At 36.2% G+C, this 22,330-nt stretch overlaps 1 protein-coding gene across 3 annotated transcripts in view; it reads left to right on the top strand.

Moving 5' to 3' along the window:
• The window catches only part of LOC150096721 (uncharacterized protein KIAA2013 homolog), a 401,644-nt gene that overhangs the window by 245,113 nt on the left and 134,201 nt on the right, over positions 1-22,330 (top strand). For all 3 annotated transcript variants that reach the window (XM_090407839.1, XM_090407838.1, XM_090407840.1), the window contains exon 10: positions 16,696-16,798. In XM_090407839.1, coding sequence (XP_090263965.1) covers positions 16,696-16,798 — 103 coding nt within the window. The remainder of the gene's footprint in view (positions 1-16,695; positions 16,799-22,330) is intronic.

Raw genomic sequence — 22,330 nt, 5'->3', positions numbered from 1 at the left:
AAAGCGCTAATTAACTTGTATTTATCACACATACTAAATCTTAATAACCTTAAATACAATCATAAAATACAATTCATAGATTATCATTAAGCCATTCGGATACATGTGGCTATCAGTGAACACATCAGCACAATTACACTTTTAGTTTAACATGATCTTGTATCTATTCGGCCTCTTGGGCAAACAATTCTTAAACTGTCTTGGACGCGTATCTAGTTGTAGGCTACTCTTACAGTTCTTTAAGTACAGTCCAATTTAAACGTTCACACGGGAAATTCACTCTCTTCTTACAACCGGAATTAGTGTTTCAAAAATCTACATTACCATTTCTGTCCTTGAACTCTTAAAACTTGTTCCCCCCTTTGTCTAATCATCAAGGCCTTCAAATGTAATCACTTTGGAGGATATCTTCCGTAGATCTGTGCGAGTAGAATCTCCGAGGGAAATATATGGGAGGTGGCACAGTAACGTCGCCTTGAATGGACGGCTCAATTTAGTCCCTCCGTCGTACGACAACATCACAGCTATCCTAGAACACGGACATAGCTTGGCCCAATATGAATGCTACGACGGACGAACTAAGTGCCTTCCGCAACTGGCCAGGGACTTCCCTCCTACGGCGAGCAGGACCACTCCGAGAGATCAGGAATCCAGGAAAAAAAAGATCTCGAATCTTCATGCAAGGCCTTTTTGTTTCATTTTCTCCTCTCGTTAAATCTCGATATTTGCGACACGCGCTAACTCGGTCACGTGTGTCCACGTCAATCTCATTAGCTCCCTCTATTAATTTTTCGCACGTGTGTCTGCCTTCTATTCCTGGAAGACGCTTAGGTTTCCCTTATCAATACTTTCATAATGCGGGACAGTAAAAGTGACCTTTGAGCCCTGACTCACAGGCTTTACTATTTCAGTGCAAGAGGCTGGTTTTCCAAACGGATTTTTTTTTGCCAGCTTACATGGATTTCTATTATCAGGCCCACACTTAATACAGATTATATTTAAACACTTTATACAATTTTTTACAATTCCTTAAACTTTATCTTGACTTGTGTTCACAAACAATTTATTTTTTCTATTGCAAACGTTCCATGTTCTCTGCCTGAGTAGAATTAATGTTGTGACCTGAATATTTTAATATAAACCTTTTTTAATGCTTATTCAGGCCAAAACAATACTAAGGCAAGTGATTCATGGCATAGGACTTAAAACATTCATGGTGAAGGATTTAACACAACACACCATGCCGGCTTGGTTGTTGCCCGGTTCAACTGTCCACATTGCCATTTGGTAACAGCTCCAGGGGTGGCAATGAGAAGTTAGCGACTTGTGCTACCACCACCACTATCAGTGACAAAAATAATGAAAAAACTGGATCCAGATTAAGACTCTGCAACCATTTAATGACTGGAACTCGGAATATTAGGACTCTACTGCAATCAGATCAACTCAAATTGCTACAGCACGAACTAAAAAGATACGAATGGATTGTTATGGGACTTTATGAAATTCAATGGCCCAAAACAGGAGAGCTAACAACAGATGAAGGACATTTCTTTCTTTACTCTGGATGTGACTGCAGCAGAAAAGAAGGTGTCGGGTTTTTGATACACAAATCATCATGAAATTATGTCATGGAATTCAATCCTATCAATAGCAGAATTGCTCTAGTCTGCCTAAAAGGAAAACCACTCAATATCATCATCATACAGGTCTATACCCCAACCACCGACCAGGAGGACTCCGAAGTAGAGGAGTTTTATGGTCATCTTAATGCAACAATCACCAGAGCGAATAGAAAAGACCTTTTGATTGTTCAGGGCAATTGGAATGCCAAAATTGGAACAGACATCGGTAAGGATTTTCTCCCATTTGTCGGACCGTATGGCTATGCGAAGAAAAATGAAAGAGGTTTTGAATTGATCAATTTTGCCTCACAAAATGAACCCGCCATTACTAATACTCTAGTTCCCCATAAACCTTCCAGAAGATGGACATGGACTTCCCCTGATGGTAAAGCACACAATCAAATCGACTTTATCCTTGTAAGCAAAAAATTTAAAAACTCCATCAACCTCACAAGAACCAGATCATTTCCTGCAGCCGACATTGGCAGCGACCACAATATGGTCATCACAACTGTGAATATGAAAATGAGGGAAATATTACCTACAAAATCAACTTGTAAAAATATAATATAGAAAAATTAAAAGATCCCCAAATAAATACACCATATAAATACAAATTAAAACAAATTTTTGACACAAGCTTCAAAAACTATAATAATATCGAATCTAAAACCAAATACTTTTCACAAAAGATAACTGAGACAGCTAAAGAAATTCAGGGATACAAAAGGAAAGTCAATAAACCATGGATAACCAAAAATATTTTGGACCTATGCGACGAAAGAAGACATATGAAATCTCATATTAATAGCGGAGATAATAGAGAACAGTATAAAAGTATTACTAAGATTATTAAAAAAAAGCAAATATGCTAGAAACTTATGGATACTAGATGAATGCAAAAATATAGAAAAGGACTTAAATAAAAAATAATCCTAAAAGTGATTTTCAAATAATCAATAAGTTAACCAAACCTTTTACTGCAATTAATTTGAGCATAGAAGATGAATATGGAACTCCTATCATGGATAACCAGAAAATAGTTGATAGATGGAAATATTACGCAACCAAACTTTTTCAAAAGGACCCTCAACTGACTGACGATATTTCGGACGGAATTTTGCTAGGAGGTTTGGAGGAAGGAGATTACCCAATATTAAAAGAAGAAGAAGTCATTGCAGCAGTTAGCTCCTCAAAAATTGGAAAATCACTAGGAATTGATGGTATACAATGGAACTGATACTCGAAGGAGGTATCATCATAGACATCTTGCTAAATTTATTCCAGGACGTATGTAACACAGAGACTTGGCCTTCTGATTGGTCAACTTCTGTCCTTGTATCTATTCCTAAAAAGGGAAACAGCAATAAATGTAGCAACTATAGAACAATAAGCCTTATTAGTCATCCAAGCAAAATCCTTTTAAAAATATTATTATCAAGAATCGAAAAGAAAATAGAAAGCAGGCTATCAGATGAACAAGCAGGTTTCCAGAAGTACAATCGACCATATTTTTACAATACACATGCTAGGTGAAAAATACAAAGAAATACGATATATAACTTCTTCCTTTCTATCTAATGGCTATAAGAATTGCTTCATTAAAAGAACTTTGAGTAGATTTAATATGTCTCCCTCTTCAAACACAGAGGAAATAACGCGCATTACCATCCCTTATATACAAGGCATCAGTGAACGTATAGCAAAAATTTTAAAACCACTGAATATTTTTGTTGCCTTTCGACCTTTTAGAAAAATCTCCACCTTTCTCGCTTCTCCAAAGGACAAGCTTCCACATCTTAATCATCCAGGTGTCTACCAGATTCCGTGCTCTTGTGGATTATGTTATTTCGGACAAACGGGAAGATCTGCCTCCATTCGGCTAGAAGAACACCAATCTTATATTGAATACTTTAAACCTGAAAAGTCTGGACTTGCAGAACATGCCATCTTCACTAGACACAGAGTTCATTGGAAAAAGACAAGAGTTCTTCACAAAAGTCAGTTTCTCATGGAACGCCTTTATAAAGAAGCATGTGAAACTCTACTTCATTCTCCTAACTTAAACAGATCCGACGGCTTACGTCTGTCCCCTTTATGGGAGATAGTACTTTACAAATCAGCTAATCTTTCCTAACTTTTTATTGTATTAATTTTTTTTTTTTTTTTTTTTTTTTTTTTTTTTTTTTTTTTAGGAAAGTTATTGACCTTTTTAGTTATCTTACACCAGCTACTTAGGTGGCGCTTTTTGGAATTGTCAGTTAATGTTTAATTTTTGTGCCTAATTGTACTGAAGATGCCTGTGACACACGGGCGAAAATTATACCATTAAATAATTTTTCTACGTGAGTTTTTCCGTTATATTTTTATGTATATTTAAAACTTAAAAATACATAGAATATAACAAAATAATTTGTCACAACTTTTTAGACCTTCAAAAAGCTTTTGACTCAATATGGCTCGAGGCATTATGGAAAATTTTAGAACATTATGGTATTGACAACAAAATCATTAGGATTATTAAATCTCTTTATTCTCCCATCTGATATGAGAATTGAAATTAAAAATTACAGCAGTGAACCGTTCCGGGCAGAACAGGGGGTTAGACAGGGATGCACCTTGTCCCCTCTGCTTTTTAATTGTTTTCGAAATATGTCATAGATGAAGCTCTTCATGAATATGACACTGGAATAGTAGTTGGCACACTAAGAATAAATAATTTATGTTTTGCAGACGATATCGATCTTCTGGCAGAAAGTTAAAAAGAATTACAAGAGATAACCAGCCGTGTTTTCGGAACATTAAAAAAATATGGATTATACATAAATCTACAAAAAACAAAAGCAACGATAACCTCAAAATCAGACATTGAACTCTTAAAGATACAAATTGACAATAAACAAATTGAGAATGTAAACAAGTTTACTTATCTAGGAAGTACGTTGAGTCAAGATTGCCACTCAAAAATTGACATTAAATACTGAATTGCTGAGGCAACTGTGGCCCTACAGAAGTTAAAACCATTGTGGGGAGATAACAGAATAGCAATCACATCCAGACTAAGACTAATTGACACCTTGGTGAAGTCTATCCTCTTGTATGGTTATGAGGCCTGGACTTTATTGAGGGAAGATGAGAGGCAACTCCTCTACTTTTGAAATGAAAACTTACAGAAGACTGTTGAGAATTCCCTATACCGCTCACAAAACCAATGAAAATGTCCGAAAACTGATTGATTCAATAGATGGGAGAAAAAGGGAAAATATTCTGACAGTCATTGGAAGAAGACAGATGAAATGGTTCGGACATCTGGAGAGGGATAATGGCATTCCAAAGCAAGCACTGTAGGGAATTGTTTCAGGATCAAGGAATTAGGGCCGACCTTGATTAAAATGGACTGATAACATCAAAAAATGGACAAATTCCTTCCTTTCTCAACTGACATCAAGAACAAGAGACTGAGATGATTGGAAGAGGCTAACAAAGAATATCACCTACCAGCCATGAGTGACCCAATGGTCCATTTAGTACTATGGGAGAGAAAGAAGGCAAGTGATGTGAGGTCTTAGCTTCTTTATTCAAATTGCCTCAGACCTGAAAATAGTTCAGGCATAAACTTGTTTGCTTACATTTGGATAAAGGATTAAACCAAGTATGTAATTTTTTGGTATCTTTAATTTGTAGAATCCAGAAGAAGGCAGACAAGTAATGGTGTGCTGCAGGGCTCTGTGCTTAGACCACTGTTGTTTAATTTGTACATAAATGATATAGGAAATAAATTGAAGGGAAAAATTCAGTTGTTTGCTGATGATTCAAAGTTGGCTAGGATTATAGTTAATCAAGGTGATGTAGAGAGCTTGCAGGATGATTTGAATACACTGACAGTGTGGACAATATATAATGGATGTCAATTTAATGTGGAAAAGTGTCAAGTTATGCATTTTGAGATACAAAGATTGCAACTGTGTTCAACATTGAGGGAATTGTACTCCAGGAAATTGATGAAGCCAGAGATTTGGGAGTGGTAGTATTAGATAGAAGTTTAAGTTTAGAGGTACATTGCTAAAGTAGCCAGGGTACTCACAGGGTTACTTGGTTATTGAAGAAGACACTATCCATATCCATATGCTCATTGGGCATCCACAGATGCCGTATGGTCACTCCAATGCTCAGTGATGTGCCACACACCAAGCCTCGCCATGTAGTCCTGGTGGCTTCAGCTCTCTGAAGATCAGTCACTCCACACACACACGCACACGCACACACCCCATCCGTCCATCCAGTGGCGTATTTAGGTATTTCCCGCCGCTAGGCATGCAGAAAGTGCCGCCTCTCATATGAGAAGCGCCGCCCATCTCATTGATGATCTACCCTTCCTTTTTTTCCAGGAATTTTATCTTCTATTACTGTTCTGAAAAGTCCTCCTTCCATCCTTTCAGTGTGTCCAAAATATTTTAACTTTCTTCTGTCAGTATCCTTAAGGTGCCTTAAAGTTCTGCTGATCATTTCTAACACCCATTCATTTGTATGCCTTTCAGTATATGATATCATCAACAGCCTTCAGTAACACCGCATCTCAAAAGCATCTATCCTTTTCTCATCTGACTTCTTTAGGTTGCAGGTCTCACATCCATAAGTCACTGTTGGAAAAACAACTGCATCCAAAATCCTCAACTTTGTTCCCATGGAAATAGATCCATCCTTCCAGATTTTAGACAAGTCTCTGACTGTTGTTTTAGCCATTCCTAATCTTCTTCTGAACAGCAATTCTTCACATTAATAATGGATCCCAGGTACTCGAACTTGCTGACTTTCTCAAGGGAGTTATTATTCCTCTTTATAAAGCCTTAATATGACCATATCTGGATTACTGTGCTCAGGTCTGGTCACCTGGGTTTCTTGGGGGGATGAGGAAGTGGGAGAGGATCCAGAGGTGAGTGAGCAAGATTGTGAGTGGGTGGTTGCCAGGTGTGAGGAAAGGATATATTTGGAATTTATTTTTAGAGGTACCTGTGGCATAGTATAATTATTAAAGGAACACGTAAGATCAAAGTAATAACTTTTAATTAATAAGGTACAGATATTTCATACTAATAGTACATCTTCAGTGTTACAAACAGTTATAGGAATGGAATACAAGTAACGAACATTCGGTGGATCACCTATTAAAATACATAGTTGTCGCGAGCTAGGAAATGATGGAAAATAATAATTAATTAATCTTTAAGATAATTGTTTTTTTTTTTAATGATTACATAAAACACAAGTCTCCCAGATCTTTGAGAGAGAGAGAGAGACAATCATTTCGATTTAAATTCGGTCAGTATAAAATAGCTTCACAACTTTCTTTAAAAAGCATTCAAATTTGAACCTGCATTTATGGAGGAGAATGGCTTTATCCCACTGGATGTTATGGGTAGTGTTAATACTGTGTTTTGCTAGACCAGACTTATGAGGTTTGTTGTATTCAATATAATATTGATGTTCCTTAATGCTTTTTTCCACAGAACGGCCAGTTTGTCCAAAATAAGAAACTTCGCATTCACATGGTATTTGGTAAACACCAGTCAAAGATAGAGATGACAATTTATCTTTTGTAGAAGGAAATAAGGAAGAAATTTTGTTGATAGGAATATACGTGGGAATCGATTGGTACTTTTTTAATATTCTACCTATAGGTTCTGAGATTCCTGGAATGTAGGAGATTGGAACTCTGTAGACTGTTGAAGAAACCTTAGGTATTGGAACATAAGATTCAATTATCTGTTGGATTTGATTAGGGTGGTGGAATGATGGAAAATAATAATTAATTAATCTTTAAGATAATTGTTTTTTTTTTTAATGATTACATAAAACACAAGTCTCCCAGATCTTTGAGAGAGAGAGAGAGAGACAATCATTTCGATTTAAATTCGGTCAGTATAAAATAGCTTCACAACTTTCTTTAAAAAGCATTCAAATTTGAACCTGCATTTATGGAGGAGAATGGCTTTATCCCACTGGATGTTATGGGTAGTGTTAATACTGTGTTTTGCTAGACCAGACTTCTGAGGTTTGTTGTATTCAATATAATATTGATGTTCCTTAATGCTTTTTTCCACAGAACGGCCAGTTTGTCCAAAATAAGAAACTTCGCATTCACATGGTATTTGGTAAACACCAGTCAAAGATAGAGATGACAATTTATCTTTTGTAGAAGGAAATAAGGAAGAAATTTTGTTGATAGGAATATACGTGGGAATCGATTGGTACTTTTTTAATATTCTACCTATAGGTTCTGAGATTCCTGGAATGTAGGAGATTGGAACTCTGTAGACTGTTGAAGAAACCTTAGGTATTGGAACATAAGATTCAATTATCTGTTGGATTTGATTAGGGTGGTAATTATTCAATTCCATTAACTTTTTAATGATTGAAAGTTCTTGTTGTAAGATTTCTGGAGAAGAGCAAACTTTATGTGCTCTATTAATTAGAGATTTAAGAATGCCAAATTTTTGAGATGTGTGGTGAGCAGACTTTTTATGAATGTATCTGCCACTAAATCTGGGCTTTCGAAAGATGCTTGTAGATAAGGTACCAGAAGAAGTTCGAGTAAGGAGGATGTCCAAAAATGGTAAAGTACCAGAATTTTCTTTTTCCATGGTGAATTGGATACGAGAGTGAAGGCTATTTTTCTCTTGTAGAAAGGTGGAAAGTTCATCTTCAGTATGTGACCAAATGGCAAAAACATCATCGACATAACAATACCAAAGAGACGGTTGAGGATGAATGGATGAAAACATAGTGTCTTCGAATTGTTTCAAAAAATAGTTAGCCAAAGGTGGAGAGAGAGGGCTACCCATGGCAGTACCTTCAACTTGTTTTTCCAACTAAAATAACCTGAATGAATAACAAATTCGAAAATCTTTGCGATATCTGGAGGGTAATCTTCATATAATAATTTGACTGTGTCAGTTAATGGAATATTGGTAAACAGAGACACAATGTCGAAACTGACTAGCAACTCAGGCTCTTTGATTTTTATATCCTTGATTTTTTCAAGGAATTCTTTTGAATTTTTTATGTAGGATCTTGAATGTCCAGGAGAGCACTTAAAGAATGTGACAAGACTTTTGCAATTCGATATGTAGGAGAATCAATGCAATTCACGATAGGTTGTATTGGATATCCTTCTTTATGGATTTTTGGGAGACCATATAGACGGGGAGTTCTTCCAAGTAGGTGTGTATTTTATCCATGTAATATGGATCCCAATCGATAATCTCATCAAGTAATTTATTTGATGAGATATTATTATTTAATTTGTGAATTTGTAGGATTATGTGTGATCTCTTTGTAGGTAGAGGTGTCTTCTAAAAGACTGGATACTTTTGTCTCATAGTCAATCTTATTCGTGATTACAATAGCTTTTCCTTTATCGGCCTTAGAAATAGATATGTTATTATCTCTTCTTAAAGAAGTTAGCCCTTTGATTTCAGCATTTGATAATTGATGGAGGTAATTTGCTTTAAAATAACGAAGTCGCAACTTCAAAATGAAGTTTATTAGCATCGTCGCTAGAAAGTCCTGACAGATTGCGTTCTGTATTATGTAAAAAATCAAGATACGGAATGCTTATAGGAATAACTGCAAAATCAAGGCCTTTTGCTATAGCACTGTTTTCAGCATCGGATAAAGGGCGATCGGAAATGTTAATAATCCATTTATTAGTAGAAGTGATGTCAGAGGTTAAGTTTTTCTTTTGCTTGTGATATAAAGAATTATATTTTTGCATAAGTCTGTGAAAATTTCTTTCGTAAGAACGGGTTAAAGATTGTTTTGATAAACGAAGAACAATATCTAGCAATTCATCATTAAGAACAGTTGAAATTTCTTCTTCGAGATCCGAAATAGACTTAATATTAGAAGCTAATTCTTTTTTGACAGTACGAAGTTGGTTACGAATTAAGGAGAAACTTGCATGAATGTAAATAGAGTGGGCTTCAGGAGACCGAATTGTTTCTTTAAACCTAGCAAATGTAGGAATAACTTTCGTGTCACAACCATTTTTGAGGAAGGCAATCAGTGCTCGAAGTTTACCTTGTAAAACAGATTGTTTTCCTAGTTTTCTTGTTTGTTTAGTAAATTCTTCCCCATGAAGGATGATGATTCTTATTTTAGAGCATAGTATAATTATTAAAGGAACATGTAAGACCACAGTAATAACTTTTAATTAATAAGGTACAGATATTTCATACTAAAACTAATAGTACATCTTCAGTGTTACAAACAGTTATAGGAATGGAATACAAGTAACGAACATTCGGTGGAATGTTCGTTACTGAAATGTTCGTTCAAAATGAATATTGAATTATGACATTGATTGGAGAAAATGGTATAAGAACAACCGCTACATAGGATATAGTTGTGATATTTAATTAGCAGTCAATAAAGGTCCTTAATGGAGAGTTGAAGAGCAGTTGATGATGAGGAGAAGAGACTGACTGTAAGTGAGCAAGAGGTATATAGGGAATTGAGCAAACTTCATGTTAATAAGGCTGTGGGACTTGATATTATATTACCACATATTTTGAAGGGATGTGCCAGGGAGTAGGCATCTGCCTTGACATATTTGTTTATTATGAGTCTTGCACTGGGTCAAGTTCAAAAGGAGTGGAAGGAAGGCAAGATTGTGACACTTCATAAGGGGGAGGGATGATAGAACTCAAGCATCAAATTATAGGCCTATCTGTGTGTCAGTTGTTGTGGTTAAAGTGTTGGAGAGGGTAGCAAGAACCAGGATTCGGAATTGGGTTGACAATAACGGTATCTTGAATGGACAGCATGGATTTGCTAAAGCATCATGTTTCAGTGAGTTGATAGTGAAACTAGAGTGGATGGGGTTGGATTGGAGCTTGGCTATCTGACAGATAGCAAGTTGTGTATGTGGGAGCAATATCCCAGAACAGGTAAGTCACTAGTGGTGTGCCTCAGGAATTTGTTTAGGGCCATTGCTGTTTAACCTGTATGTTAATGATATTACAGAAGATTTGGATGAGAATATTCAGTTGTTTACAGATGATGCAAAGTTGGGATGAACTATGAGGAGTAGCGCAGATGTTCTGGCCGTACAAGAACACCTGAATAGACTGAGTGAATGGGCACCGGAGTGGTGATACAAGTTCAGTGTTGCAAAATGTAAGGTTTTAAAATTTGGGAAACGAAGATGGGATGTAGAATTTATGCTTGGTGGGGAATTATTGTTGGAGGTGAAGGAAATAAGAGATCTTGAGGTGATGGTGGATAAGGATCTAAAATTTAGCGGACATTGCCAAAATTGTGAGGACAACATAACAAATTCTGGAAATGATGCAGAGGACACCGACCTGTAGAAGTAAGGAAATTCTGGTTCCATTGTATAAGGTTCTGATTAGGCTGCATAGGCTACTGTGCACATATTTGGGCAACTAGTTTTTGAAAGAATGAAGAGATGTAGGAGAAGGTTCAGAGATGATTGATTAAAATAGTTTCTGATCTCTGGCATGTTGAATATAAGAAAGGTTGAGATGATGCAATTTGCAGAGTCTAGTGGAAGAGAAGAAGAAAGGTGATATGATAGAGACATACAAGTTAGTAAGCAGTTGTTATAGGATCAATGTTGAAGAGGTTTTTCATAAAGTGGTGTGAGATCAGGGGAGAACAAGAGGTCATCCCTGGAAGCTGTATAAGGAGGGGTGTGAACAAGGGAGTGAGAAGCAGGTTTTTTGCATGCAGCGTTGTGAATGATTGGAATGCCTTGCCTAAGAATGTGGTGTCTGCAGAGAATTTGAATATGTTTAAGGCATGGTCATGATGAGTTACGTGTATGACAAAGGATCCTCCTAAATGAGTTCTTTGATACCATGCGATCTTAGGGTAATAATAATAATAATAAATGCTTCACTTCATCATTAACACATCTGACCGATTAAAAATGCTATTAAACCATTACATGCATCTACAGGGGAGAGGAGGAAAAAAGATGGGGGCAGTAATTTGCTATATGACAGTGTTCTGGAAGCTAATGTTTTGTATGCCTGTGTGTGTGTGTGTGTGTGTGTGATTTTTGTTAAAAAGAAAGATATATATAAATAAATATTTATATTGATTTAATACAAAAAGGATACAAAATGAGCATGAAGAACTTGGATGTGGTGACAGTCCAAGACAGGAGGATGTGGAGGAGACTCATCATTAACTAACAGTGAACCCACTTAAGTGGGACAAGCTGCAGAAGAAGAAGATATTTATCATCATCATTATCAAATTCCTGCCATGTACCCTCAAGGGGGTGTACAGGATATCATAGTACTACATGAAAAAAATTACATCATTACTAACTTCCTATCTACAATTTTCCTCCAAATTAGTCTGTTACTTGTCAAAAATCCAACATCAGATCTTATATTTCTATCATCTAAGGCACATTGTATCATATCATTCCACCTATATCTTGGTCTTCCTCTGAGTCGTTTTGCTGCCAACCTGGCAGAGAACACTTGTTTTGCTAATCTTTCCTCGCCCATTCTGTTCAAGTGACCATACCACCTGAGATTAGCTCTGCTAACGCATTCCTGGATGCTGACAATGTCAAGTTCTTTCCTAATATCCTCGTTTTTAATATGATATTGCCATTGATGCCATCTGTTCACGTCTCTAATCTTTCTCAGGACTCTCATATATCTGCGGTCTCTAGTCTTTGGTCAAGTGTTTTACTTCTGACCCAGCTCTCAGATCCATAAGTTAAAACTGGTTTGAACACTGTCTTGTATACAGCTAATTTAGTGTCCGACTAATTTCTTTCTTATTCCATATGAATTTATTCATTAAAGTTTATTTTTCACTTGGTTAGAGTATAATAAATTTAGTTTAATCCTTTATCCAAGTGTGAGCAAACAAAGTTTGCACCTGAAAGTATCTTCAGGACTGGGTTAAGGTGGTACAACACCAGGGCAACTCGTTGCAAAGGTGGAGCAAGCTACCAACACACCTATCTCAGTATCTCCTATAATGCAAAACACATCTCCTTGCGGCTATGTCTAATGTTATGCAATAAGGGAAGGGCCACTATCCAGACTAGTTTCGATCTTTATTGAGGTCTCTTCAGTGGGAGCCAGGCCCAAGTGGAGATATCAGGCAGAAGCATTAGCAGGTCATCTCTACCTATAGGAATTGCCAATTGGTGTGCCACCCTTTTTTAATAATTTACTCTGGATTTAGAGAAAGATGTTGAAAGTTTATTTTTCACTTGGTTAGAGTATAATAAATTTAGTTTAATCCTTTATCCAAGTGTGAGCAAACAAAGTTTGCGCCTGAAAGTATCTTCAGGACTGGGTTAAGGTGGTACAACACCAGGGCAACTTGTTGCAAAGGTGGAGCAGCTAGGTCGAGAAGGTTCTGGTAAAATACTTATAAGCTCTGTATTACTAAATCTTGGTATTTCTAGCCTAGCTCCCACTGACGAGACCTCAATAAAGGTCGAAACCGGTCTGGGTAGAGGCCCATTGCCTTTAATACAAAACATCATGCATCTCCTTCTTGGAGATGAGTTATGGCATTAAGGGTAAATATTAAGATTAGTGATCAGAGCTTATGCCACCTTTACCACGAGTTGCCTTGGTCTTGCACTACCTGTAGGATCAGCTAGACTTGCATCACTTGCAGGCGCAAACTTGACTTATTTGTCTGTTTGCTTACTTGGGAAATGGAGTAAAACCAGGTTTAAAATTGCTTGGTATTTTTAACATTTATTCTACCCAAGGTAAAATACCTTCTACATTTAGAAGCATAACATCATCCGCATAAAGCAAAGAGCTGACATTAACATCTCCAATTTTGATACCATGTTTAATACCACTTTCCTTCATAATGTGATCCATATAGATAATGAATAACAGAGGGGATAATGTACATCCTTTTCTCACACTAGATTTAACATTAAACCACCTTCCTGTACTTCCTTCAATTCTAACTGCTGACTTACAACTCAAATAAAGACTAGGTATTGCTTGATATAATGCCCCATTGACACCATATAACTACAGCGTATTGAATAGCTTCTCTCTTGGCACCTTGTCATATGCCTTTTCCAAATCGACAAATCTTAAATACAGATCTTTGTTATATTCCCATGATTTCTCGACTATTTGTTGTAAAGCGAAGATCTGATCCTGACAGCCTCTATTTGGCCTGAATCCATCTTGTTCTTCACCAAGCTTTTCTTCCACAATTCTTCTCAACCGTTTCTCATGTATACTTTGCATAGATCTTGCCAGGAACACTCAGTAGGGGAAATACCTCTGTAATTCTCACATTCAGTTTTATTTCCCTTTTTATATAAGGGTACTATTAGAGCTCTACTCCAATCATCGGGAATTCGTCCCTCTGTCCAGGCATTCTGAGCTATGCAGTGCAGCCACTGTAAGAATTTTATACCACCATACTTCAGCATTTCTGGTTGAATAGCATCTATTGCTGCTGCATTTACACCACATTTCAAGCCTTTGATGGCTTTTTCTACTTTAGATATTGATATGTATTCCTGACTGCATGCCTGGTCAGTGTTTTTTACCACTGTGCTGTCATCACTGCTTGTTTCATTTAGCAGTTTTTCAAAGTAATTACTCCATACTTCAAGGATATCTTTTTCTCCTGTTTTCATCTCACCTTTATCATCTCTAACTCCTTTTACAGCACTCTTTCCTCCATTCTTAAGATTTTTTAACAACCTCCAGAATATTTTGCCACCTTCTTGATATTTATTTTCTATATTCTTGCCAAAGTCCTCCCATGACTTCTGTTTAGCTAGTTTTACACAGTGTTTAGCTTTCTTACATTTGTCTCTGTATTCTGTAAAAGTAAAAGCTGACTTATTTGCCAGGAACTTTTGATATGCTTTATTCTTTTCCTTCACTGCCTCTTTAACTTCCTGTGTCCACCAGGGAGTTCTGATTTTTTTATCCTTGCACACAACCTCACCACATGCCTCTCTGGCAGAATCAATCAATGTTTTCTTCAGAGTTTGCCACTGAATCTCCAAGGTTTGATTCCTGTTCTCAAACTCTTTCATTTTCTTTTCAATAATCTTTCTGTATTTTAGTCTACAGTTCACATCTGAGAGCTGCTCATCTTTTATTCTCTTTAAGACGTTCTTACATGCTATTCTTTTCAATATGAAATTCAATTTTATCTTGCTCAAGACTAAATAGTGACCACTTCCAATTTCAAATCCTCTGTACACTCTGGTGTCCTGCACCACAGAGAAAACATCACTATCAACAATAACATAGTCAATGAGACTTTTCTTATTCCTTGCCTCTTCTCTCCATGTGAATTTGTGCACATTTTTATGTTGGAACATGGTGTTAGTAATAACCAGTCCATGTCTTGAGCAGATATCCAACAGGTATTTGCCATTATTATTAGCTTTGCTCTTTTCTCCAAATTTTCCCAAAATATTTTTGTATGTCTCACAATCATTTCCTACTCTGCTATTTAGATCCCCCAACAAGGACCAACTTTTCCTTTTTCATTGTGTCAGTTGCTTTTTCTAGAGCCTCAAAAAATTCCTCCACTTCTACCTTAGTAGAACCTTCTGTGGGACCATAGGCACAAATAAGTCTCATTGTCCAGTTCCTCATTCTCATATTTGCCCACATTACTCTACTTGAGACTGACTGCCATTCAAGAAGATTAGCCTCGTATTTTGTGTTGAATACTATGGTTACTCCTTCTTTTCCTTGATTGTCATTGCCTGAATATAACATTTTGTATTTATTGCTCAGAAATATCTCACCAGTTTTTGTCTTTTTTGTTTCAGTCACCCCTATTATGTCGATCTGGTACTTATCTAATTTCTCAGCTAGCTTAGAAATTAGATAAGTACCAGATCGACTTTCAGGCTTCTTATGTTGATAGTACCGATCTTTAACTCTGGTGATGTTGAATTGGGGTTTGTTTTCGTTCCAGTAGCTGACTTTTCGCTGTTCGCCCTGGTTCCTTGGTGATAACAACGGGGGCCTTGTTTAGCCGGGCGGTGCCCCAGCCGGCATGAAATTTTGTCATGTCGTACCATCATTTTTTATTTTGGTTTAACCAATAAGAATACAATTTGATCGGCTAAATCACAAATTGCCAGCCCATCCTCGTTCATTCAGTATCCAAGTAGATATCCCACAGGGTGCCCCACGAGAAGGTGAGAATTGGATATTAGATCAGAAGCCCTGGTCGGTTCTCCGTATTCCTTTAAAGGCTATGTGGAGGTCTCCTCTCACTTATACAGCTTTGACCCTTAAGCACCCTGAAGATATTTATTTATTACAAAAATATAGAACCTAGAAGGCTTCTTTTAGTAAGATAATAAATATAAATGATGATATTTAATATACATCATTATTTTTACACCAAATGAATGAAACAAAATTTCAAATTAGGTTTTACTGGCCTGACAGCTGTTTCGAACTGTTGTTTCTCATCCGAGACCTAAGAGTACAAAAACACTATTCAGTACCACAGTACCCATGTCAGAAAGTTATATTCTTCATAAATGAACTCTTGGTGGGCATGTAAGTGTATTACAAAAAAATTTAGAGCCTAGAAGGCATCAATTTGGTAAGCTAGTAAATATAAATATGATATTTGGCATGTCATTATTTTTATACCAAACCAAGTAAACATAAAAGTACACATCTGTCTGGTCTCTGATGAGAAACAACAGTTTGAAACAACTGCCAGGCCAGTGAAAAAATCTAATCAATGCACTAATAAATGGTGACTGTATAGGCTTATGGGCATAATGGGTCCATGTCTTTAGTATTGCAAGCCAAAGTTTTATTCTCATAACCTCTCCAGTAACATTCAAAACATTTATGTTTTATTCATTTGTATTATTTAAATACCTGAAAAACACTTACCCTGAAATTTTAATTATAAAAATTATATTTTTAGTTATAATTTAATATTTATACTATAAACAATTTTCATCACCATTTATAAGTAATAGGTTAGTGCAAGTTTTATTTCTTCATTAATATAATGTATTGTTATTTTTCAGTTCTAAAACACTGTTATTCAGAACTGTAGTTCATTATTCTGATCCTTTGCATTCTGATAAGTATGAAGAAACATCAAAGAAACTGGAAGCATTAACTCTTGAGGTGAATAATGATATCAGATATCTAGCTTGTTTATTTTTCCTATCCTATATTATATCATCGATGTTGTGGCATACAACAAAAACAACAACAATAAAAGTGCTCCACACAGTTTTTTGAATATTTCTTAAGTGAGTTAAAAAAATATTTAAAAAGGGCAAGGCAGTTCATTTCACTCCTACATTTTATGCTTTGTCTAGAAAGCGTCCAATATTTTTTAACTGCCATACTTCTGAAGCAAAAACTTTTCAGGAAGTGGTCCAAAATATTCCTTTTAAATTTAATCTCATTCATGATGTTTCTATTTTCATCTTTTATTGATATGACATTTTGCATATCCCAAGACTTAAGTGTTGGTTGATATTATGTTACTCCATGTAGCAGATGACCTTCATCACTCATTGTAACACTAATTACTTGCTTATTAGAGGACTGAAGTGACTAATAACGTATATTTGCATTTTTATAAAACAGAAGATGTGATGTTTCAGCTTACTCCCTCCCTTCCTTCTCATATGCAGTACAAGTGATACCCTTTATTGTATAGTAAATGTACTGTGAAGATTTCTCTCATATTCTCTCTCTTTGAGGTTACAGAATTGAAAGTGTTTGCAGGGTGATTGCTAGATATTACACAGGACCAGTCCTGATATTAATACATTAAGAGACTTCCACTCAGCTAGTGCATAAACCTACTGCCCCTTATTCTGCAATATTGTAGAGGGTCCAAGTATAGTATTGTGTCATAGTGATGTAAGGTGAACACTACATTATTTACAACAAACTGAATGTCTCTGTATGGACAATGTCTGTGATTTTGTCACCTCACATGGCATGTCCTTAATTTCTAACGTCTCTCCTTTCCTCCAACACTTTACTATTTGTGATTTATGAAAAACAACGTAAATCAAAAATAGTTACAATGTAAATTGAAACCTCTGATGTAAAAAAATAATAATAAAAATAGCAGAAATCAAAAAAAATCCATAAAAAATAAAAACAATAATGATAAATATTCCACATCAAGTTCATCAACTTGTGGTCTAAATGCAAATATAAAAATGTTCACTGCTGCTTGCCTGACCCAACTCCTATTCTTAAATCAGCACAAACCCAATGTGAATGCCCACATGTTTAACATAGACATTAATAGTTGCATGTGCATGTTGCAGAAATATAATCTGTGATTCCTTCCTCAACAAGGTTATTTGCATATTTTCACAATCCAGTATCCTTTGCTTGAGAATGTCAATCAAAAACAAACCCTATATAATCTTTTGTTGAAATCCTTTCTATTATTCACTTAATATCTCTGTCATAGTAACTTTTGATAATCACTCTGATCAATCCAATTTTTTTTTTAGTTTGATTTTCTTCTGTCCAACTGCATAAAGCGAGGGCATCTTGTTGACTTTACATCTCTGTTTTATATGGCTTTCCTTTTACACTTTCATGACCAAAGTTTTCTAGAAGAGATGTTAAAGTATTTGCTTTCAGTTTTTTCTGAATTATTCAACCTTTATCCCACTATGGACTAAGAGATCAAATAAGGTCTCTTTGAAATCAGTTCTAGCCATCAGTAAGCATGGTGGTGGTGGTGATCTCATACTGGCTGGTGAACATCATCTACTGCCTAAAGAGATTCACACACATTTGAATCCATGTCACAATGGGATTCAAACCCAGATGCCTTGATTGGAGAAAACAGAAATGCTATCTACTTAGAAAAGTAAAGCATACTTGCCCCTTACCCATGGAGCACCAGATAGTTCTAACCACACTCTCTTGAACCCTTTCTTACCCAAGTCTCCTTGCAAGTACTGTACATGTCTTCTCTCGTCTTTGTAAATTAGATCCTGAATTCCCTCAGATGTACCAAGCATCTGTCCACTGCAGTGTCAAATGATTGACACTACAGTGGTGCTGAGTAGAATGGCTCCAGAATTTCTTCTTTTCTTTTTCATGGTCCAGTTACTTTCCCAAAATCCAGTTGGTTGGCATTGCTTGTACTGTCACTCAAAATTTTCTCCAATGAAATCCTAAAATAATTCTTACTAAAATTAAAGACTTTAGTTCCACCTACTTCTAAACTTTGGTTCTCCAAATGCTAAGGCAGTCCAAGAAAAAAATTTATAATAAATTTAGTTTAATCCTTTATCCAAGTGTAAGCAAACAAAGTTTGTGCCTGAAGTATCTTCAGGACTGAGGCAACTCGTGGTAAAGGTGGACCAAGCTCTCATTACTCCTTGTCTCAGTATCTTTCATAATGCAAAGTACATCTCCTTGCAGACATATATAATGCTATGCATTAAGGGAAGGGCCACTATCCGGACCGATTTCGACCTTTATTGAGGTCTCGTCAGTGGGAGCCAGACACTTCCAACATCTTTCTCTAAATTCAGAATAATTTAATAATAAGATGGTACACCTTTTGGCAACTCATATAGGTAAATATGACTTCTACATCGCTTCTACCTTAGTATCAGTACTTCACATACACAAAATAAACAACAGTGACCCCTCTAGATTTAAAAAAGCTGAAAGGAAATATAAAGTACCAAATATTCTCTTAAATGTACGCCATCCCTCAAAAATCACCAAGCTGAAGTATACCTATACTATATGTTGCTTTTATGATACCTACCATCTCAAGTATGAAAATTAATATTAGTAAAGCTGTGGATGCAAAAAGAGGTAAGGTGAAAAAATTCATGTTGTTTTGGCAGGTACTAATGACTCAAAACATGAAAAATATTGTATGAGAGAAGATATGAAATAGTTATAAGAAGAATTAAAAAATAAAAAAAGTGAAAGAATAAAGATGGGAAAACTGCTGCCATGCTATGATATATATGAGTTGAGGAGGGCAATAATTGCATGTATAGAATGAATCAATCTATAGGAAGGAATGGTGTGTGGTTTGTAGACCTGTGGACTGAACGTGACTGATGGAAGGACTTACATAATGCTGATGGATTACTCCTAAATGGGTTTGCAGGTGTCTTGAGAAACCATTGTTTACTGAGATTGTAGAGTGCAAAGTGAGGAAAACTAGAGCTATTGGGGGCAGGGTGGGGTGTGTGAAGGTGAGTATGTAGGCAGCCATGAAGTGAGGGCGAGTGTGAAAATGGCCAAAAATGTAGAATCTAGTTATTCAAGTGACAAAATTGAGTAGGGTAGTCAGTGCAAGTTGTAAAGGTGGTTGAGGATCTAAGGAAATAGTATAATTAATGTATACTAACTGGAATAAGAGGAGTTAATAGCATTGCTTGGTGCAACCTCCTCAAAAGTTATAGATTTTAGTGAGACTTGGCTGATAGCAGATGATGTTATAAGGATAGAATGTGAGGATTATAATATTTTCATTGAGGACAGAGAATAGGATGGGTGGATCAGACAGTGCTGATGATAGCAGATGAATTGTAACCAATAAAATAGAGTAAGAGAGAAATCATTGGGAATATTGGGAATCATTGATAGGCAGAACCAGTATGAACTGAAATATACAGGTTGCTGCTGTTGCTGCTGCTGTAGACCAGGAGATGGATGAAAGGGGAAGATAAAGGAAACTTGCATCAGCAAATTAGTATAATGAGTGCAGATTTAGTAATTATTATTGGGGAATTCAACTATGGGGACATGGATTGGAGTAAAGAAAGATCACATGGAAGGAAGGATATAGAATTTATTAACCTATTAAGAGATAATTACTTGAAGCAGCATGTGATGGAGAGGGCCAGGGGATTTAAGAGTGCTATCTTGTCATCATAGAATTAGAAAATCTGTCTGTCCATAACCAAGGTAGCCACATTGCCTCCAGTTGGAAAGAGTGGTCAGCCTTGGATGTTGCCAAACATGGAATTTTCTGCTAAGAAGATTATATATATATATATAATCTTCTTAGCAGAAAATATATATATATATATATATATAAATACAGTCGTCCCTCGACTTACGGCGGGATTCCATTCCATCCAGCAGGACGTAAGTCAATACATTAAAGCAACAGAGTTATAGGGGTTGGGGACTTAACATTAATAAATACTGTCATTTTAATTTTTAAATTGTATTATAAAACTGTACTGTGCATTACTGCCACTATGAAACAGGAGAATAATCACCCAAATCTTCCTCCACAATCATATCTTCATTACCTCCCTATTGGAAGGACCAGGCTACGGCTCTTCTGGTTTAACCTTTGTTTTTTTTTTTTTGATGAAAGTGTCCAGTGTGCTTTGCTTATTCCTCTTCTTCTTTTCATCATAAATTTGTTTATAGCAAGCAAACACATCGTGTACTTTCCTTTCTACTAATAAGTAGCGTTCAACATTGGGGTCCATGTCTTCAACCATTTTGAGAACATAGCTTACTGCAGAGAACACTTCTGCAAGACCCTTCACTGTAAATTGTTTAACTACCTCTTCCTTTTCTCATTCTTACTCTTCTGCAACACGTTGTTCTTCCAGTTCGACCAATTCTTCGTTGGTCAACTCTTCAGGAGCACTTTCTATGAGTTGAACTATGTAGTCATCATTCACTTTGAGATTTGGGTTGTTTGTTATACCCACTATTTCTTCACTCAATTTATAAAGGTCTTCATTTTTTTCAAAACTTCCAAAATCATGCACAAACCATTTTAATGTCTTTTTTCATATGCCACTCATACATTGAGAGGTCACTTTGTCTCAAGCCACAGCAATATTTTTAATAGCATGATAAATATCGAATGCTTTCCAGAATTGCATGAAAATCTGGTCATTTCCTTCAGTAGCAGAAATGGCATGTGAAAAAGTTCTCCATAGATGATAAGCCTTAAAACACTACAAGAACTCCTTGATCCATCGGTTGGATCAATGAAGTAGTGTTTGGAGGGAGAAACATAACCTTGAACTTGGTGAAGATCACTGATATAAGACGGATGACCTGGAGCATTATCTAGAATTAATAAAATTTTAAATTCTACATTTTCTCTCACATAATAGCTTCCATATCGCTTGCATTACAGTTAATTAAGAGGCATCTGCAAACAATTTTTGAGTAATGTGCGGCTTCTTATATCTCTGCTAATGAACTGGAAGAGTATGTTTCCATTTGTTTTTGAAAGCTCGTGGATTCTCACTGTGCCATATCACAAATGGCTTCAGTTTATATTCAGCCACGTTATCCCCTAACAGAATTGTAATACGGTCTTTAAGAGCTTTGAAACCAGGTATAGATTTTAGCTTTTTGTGGATGAATTGTCCGCTCGGACATTTTTTTCCGAAACACGGAGGTCTCATCCATATTAAATATTTGCTGTGGCAAATAATTTTCCTGCTTAATAATTTTATCCAATTTCTCCACAAACTCCTTGGCAGCCTTCTCATCGGAACTTGCAGATTCACCATACATTTTCACATCATGGAGTGCAAAACGCTGCTTGAATCTATGAACCAACCAGAAGAAGCATTCAATTCTTAGTTGTAATCGGGTCCTACTTTCTCCTTCAACATGTTGAAGAGATATGTTGGGACCTTAGCGGTTATGGTCATAGTG

This window comes from Typopeltis vanoorti, chromosome 18 (assembly GCF_054136105.1).
Source record: "Typopeltis vanoorti isolate ZY-2024b chromosome 18, IOZ_Tvanoo_1.0, whole genome shotgun sequence".
Taxonomy (NCBI): domain Eukaryota; kingdom Metazoa; phylum Arthropoda; class Arachnida; order Uropygi; family Thelyphonidae; genus Typopeltis; species Typopeltis vanoorti.
Note: the sequence above shows the minus strand (reverse complement) of the source record. Positions and strands in the feature narration are given on the sequence as shown.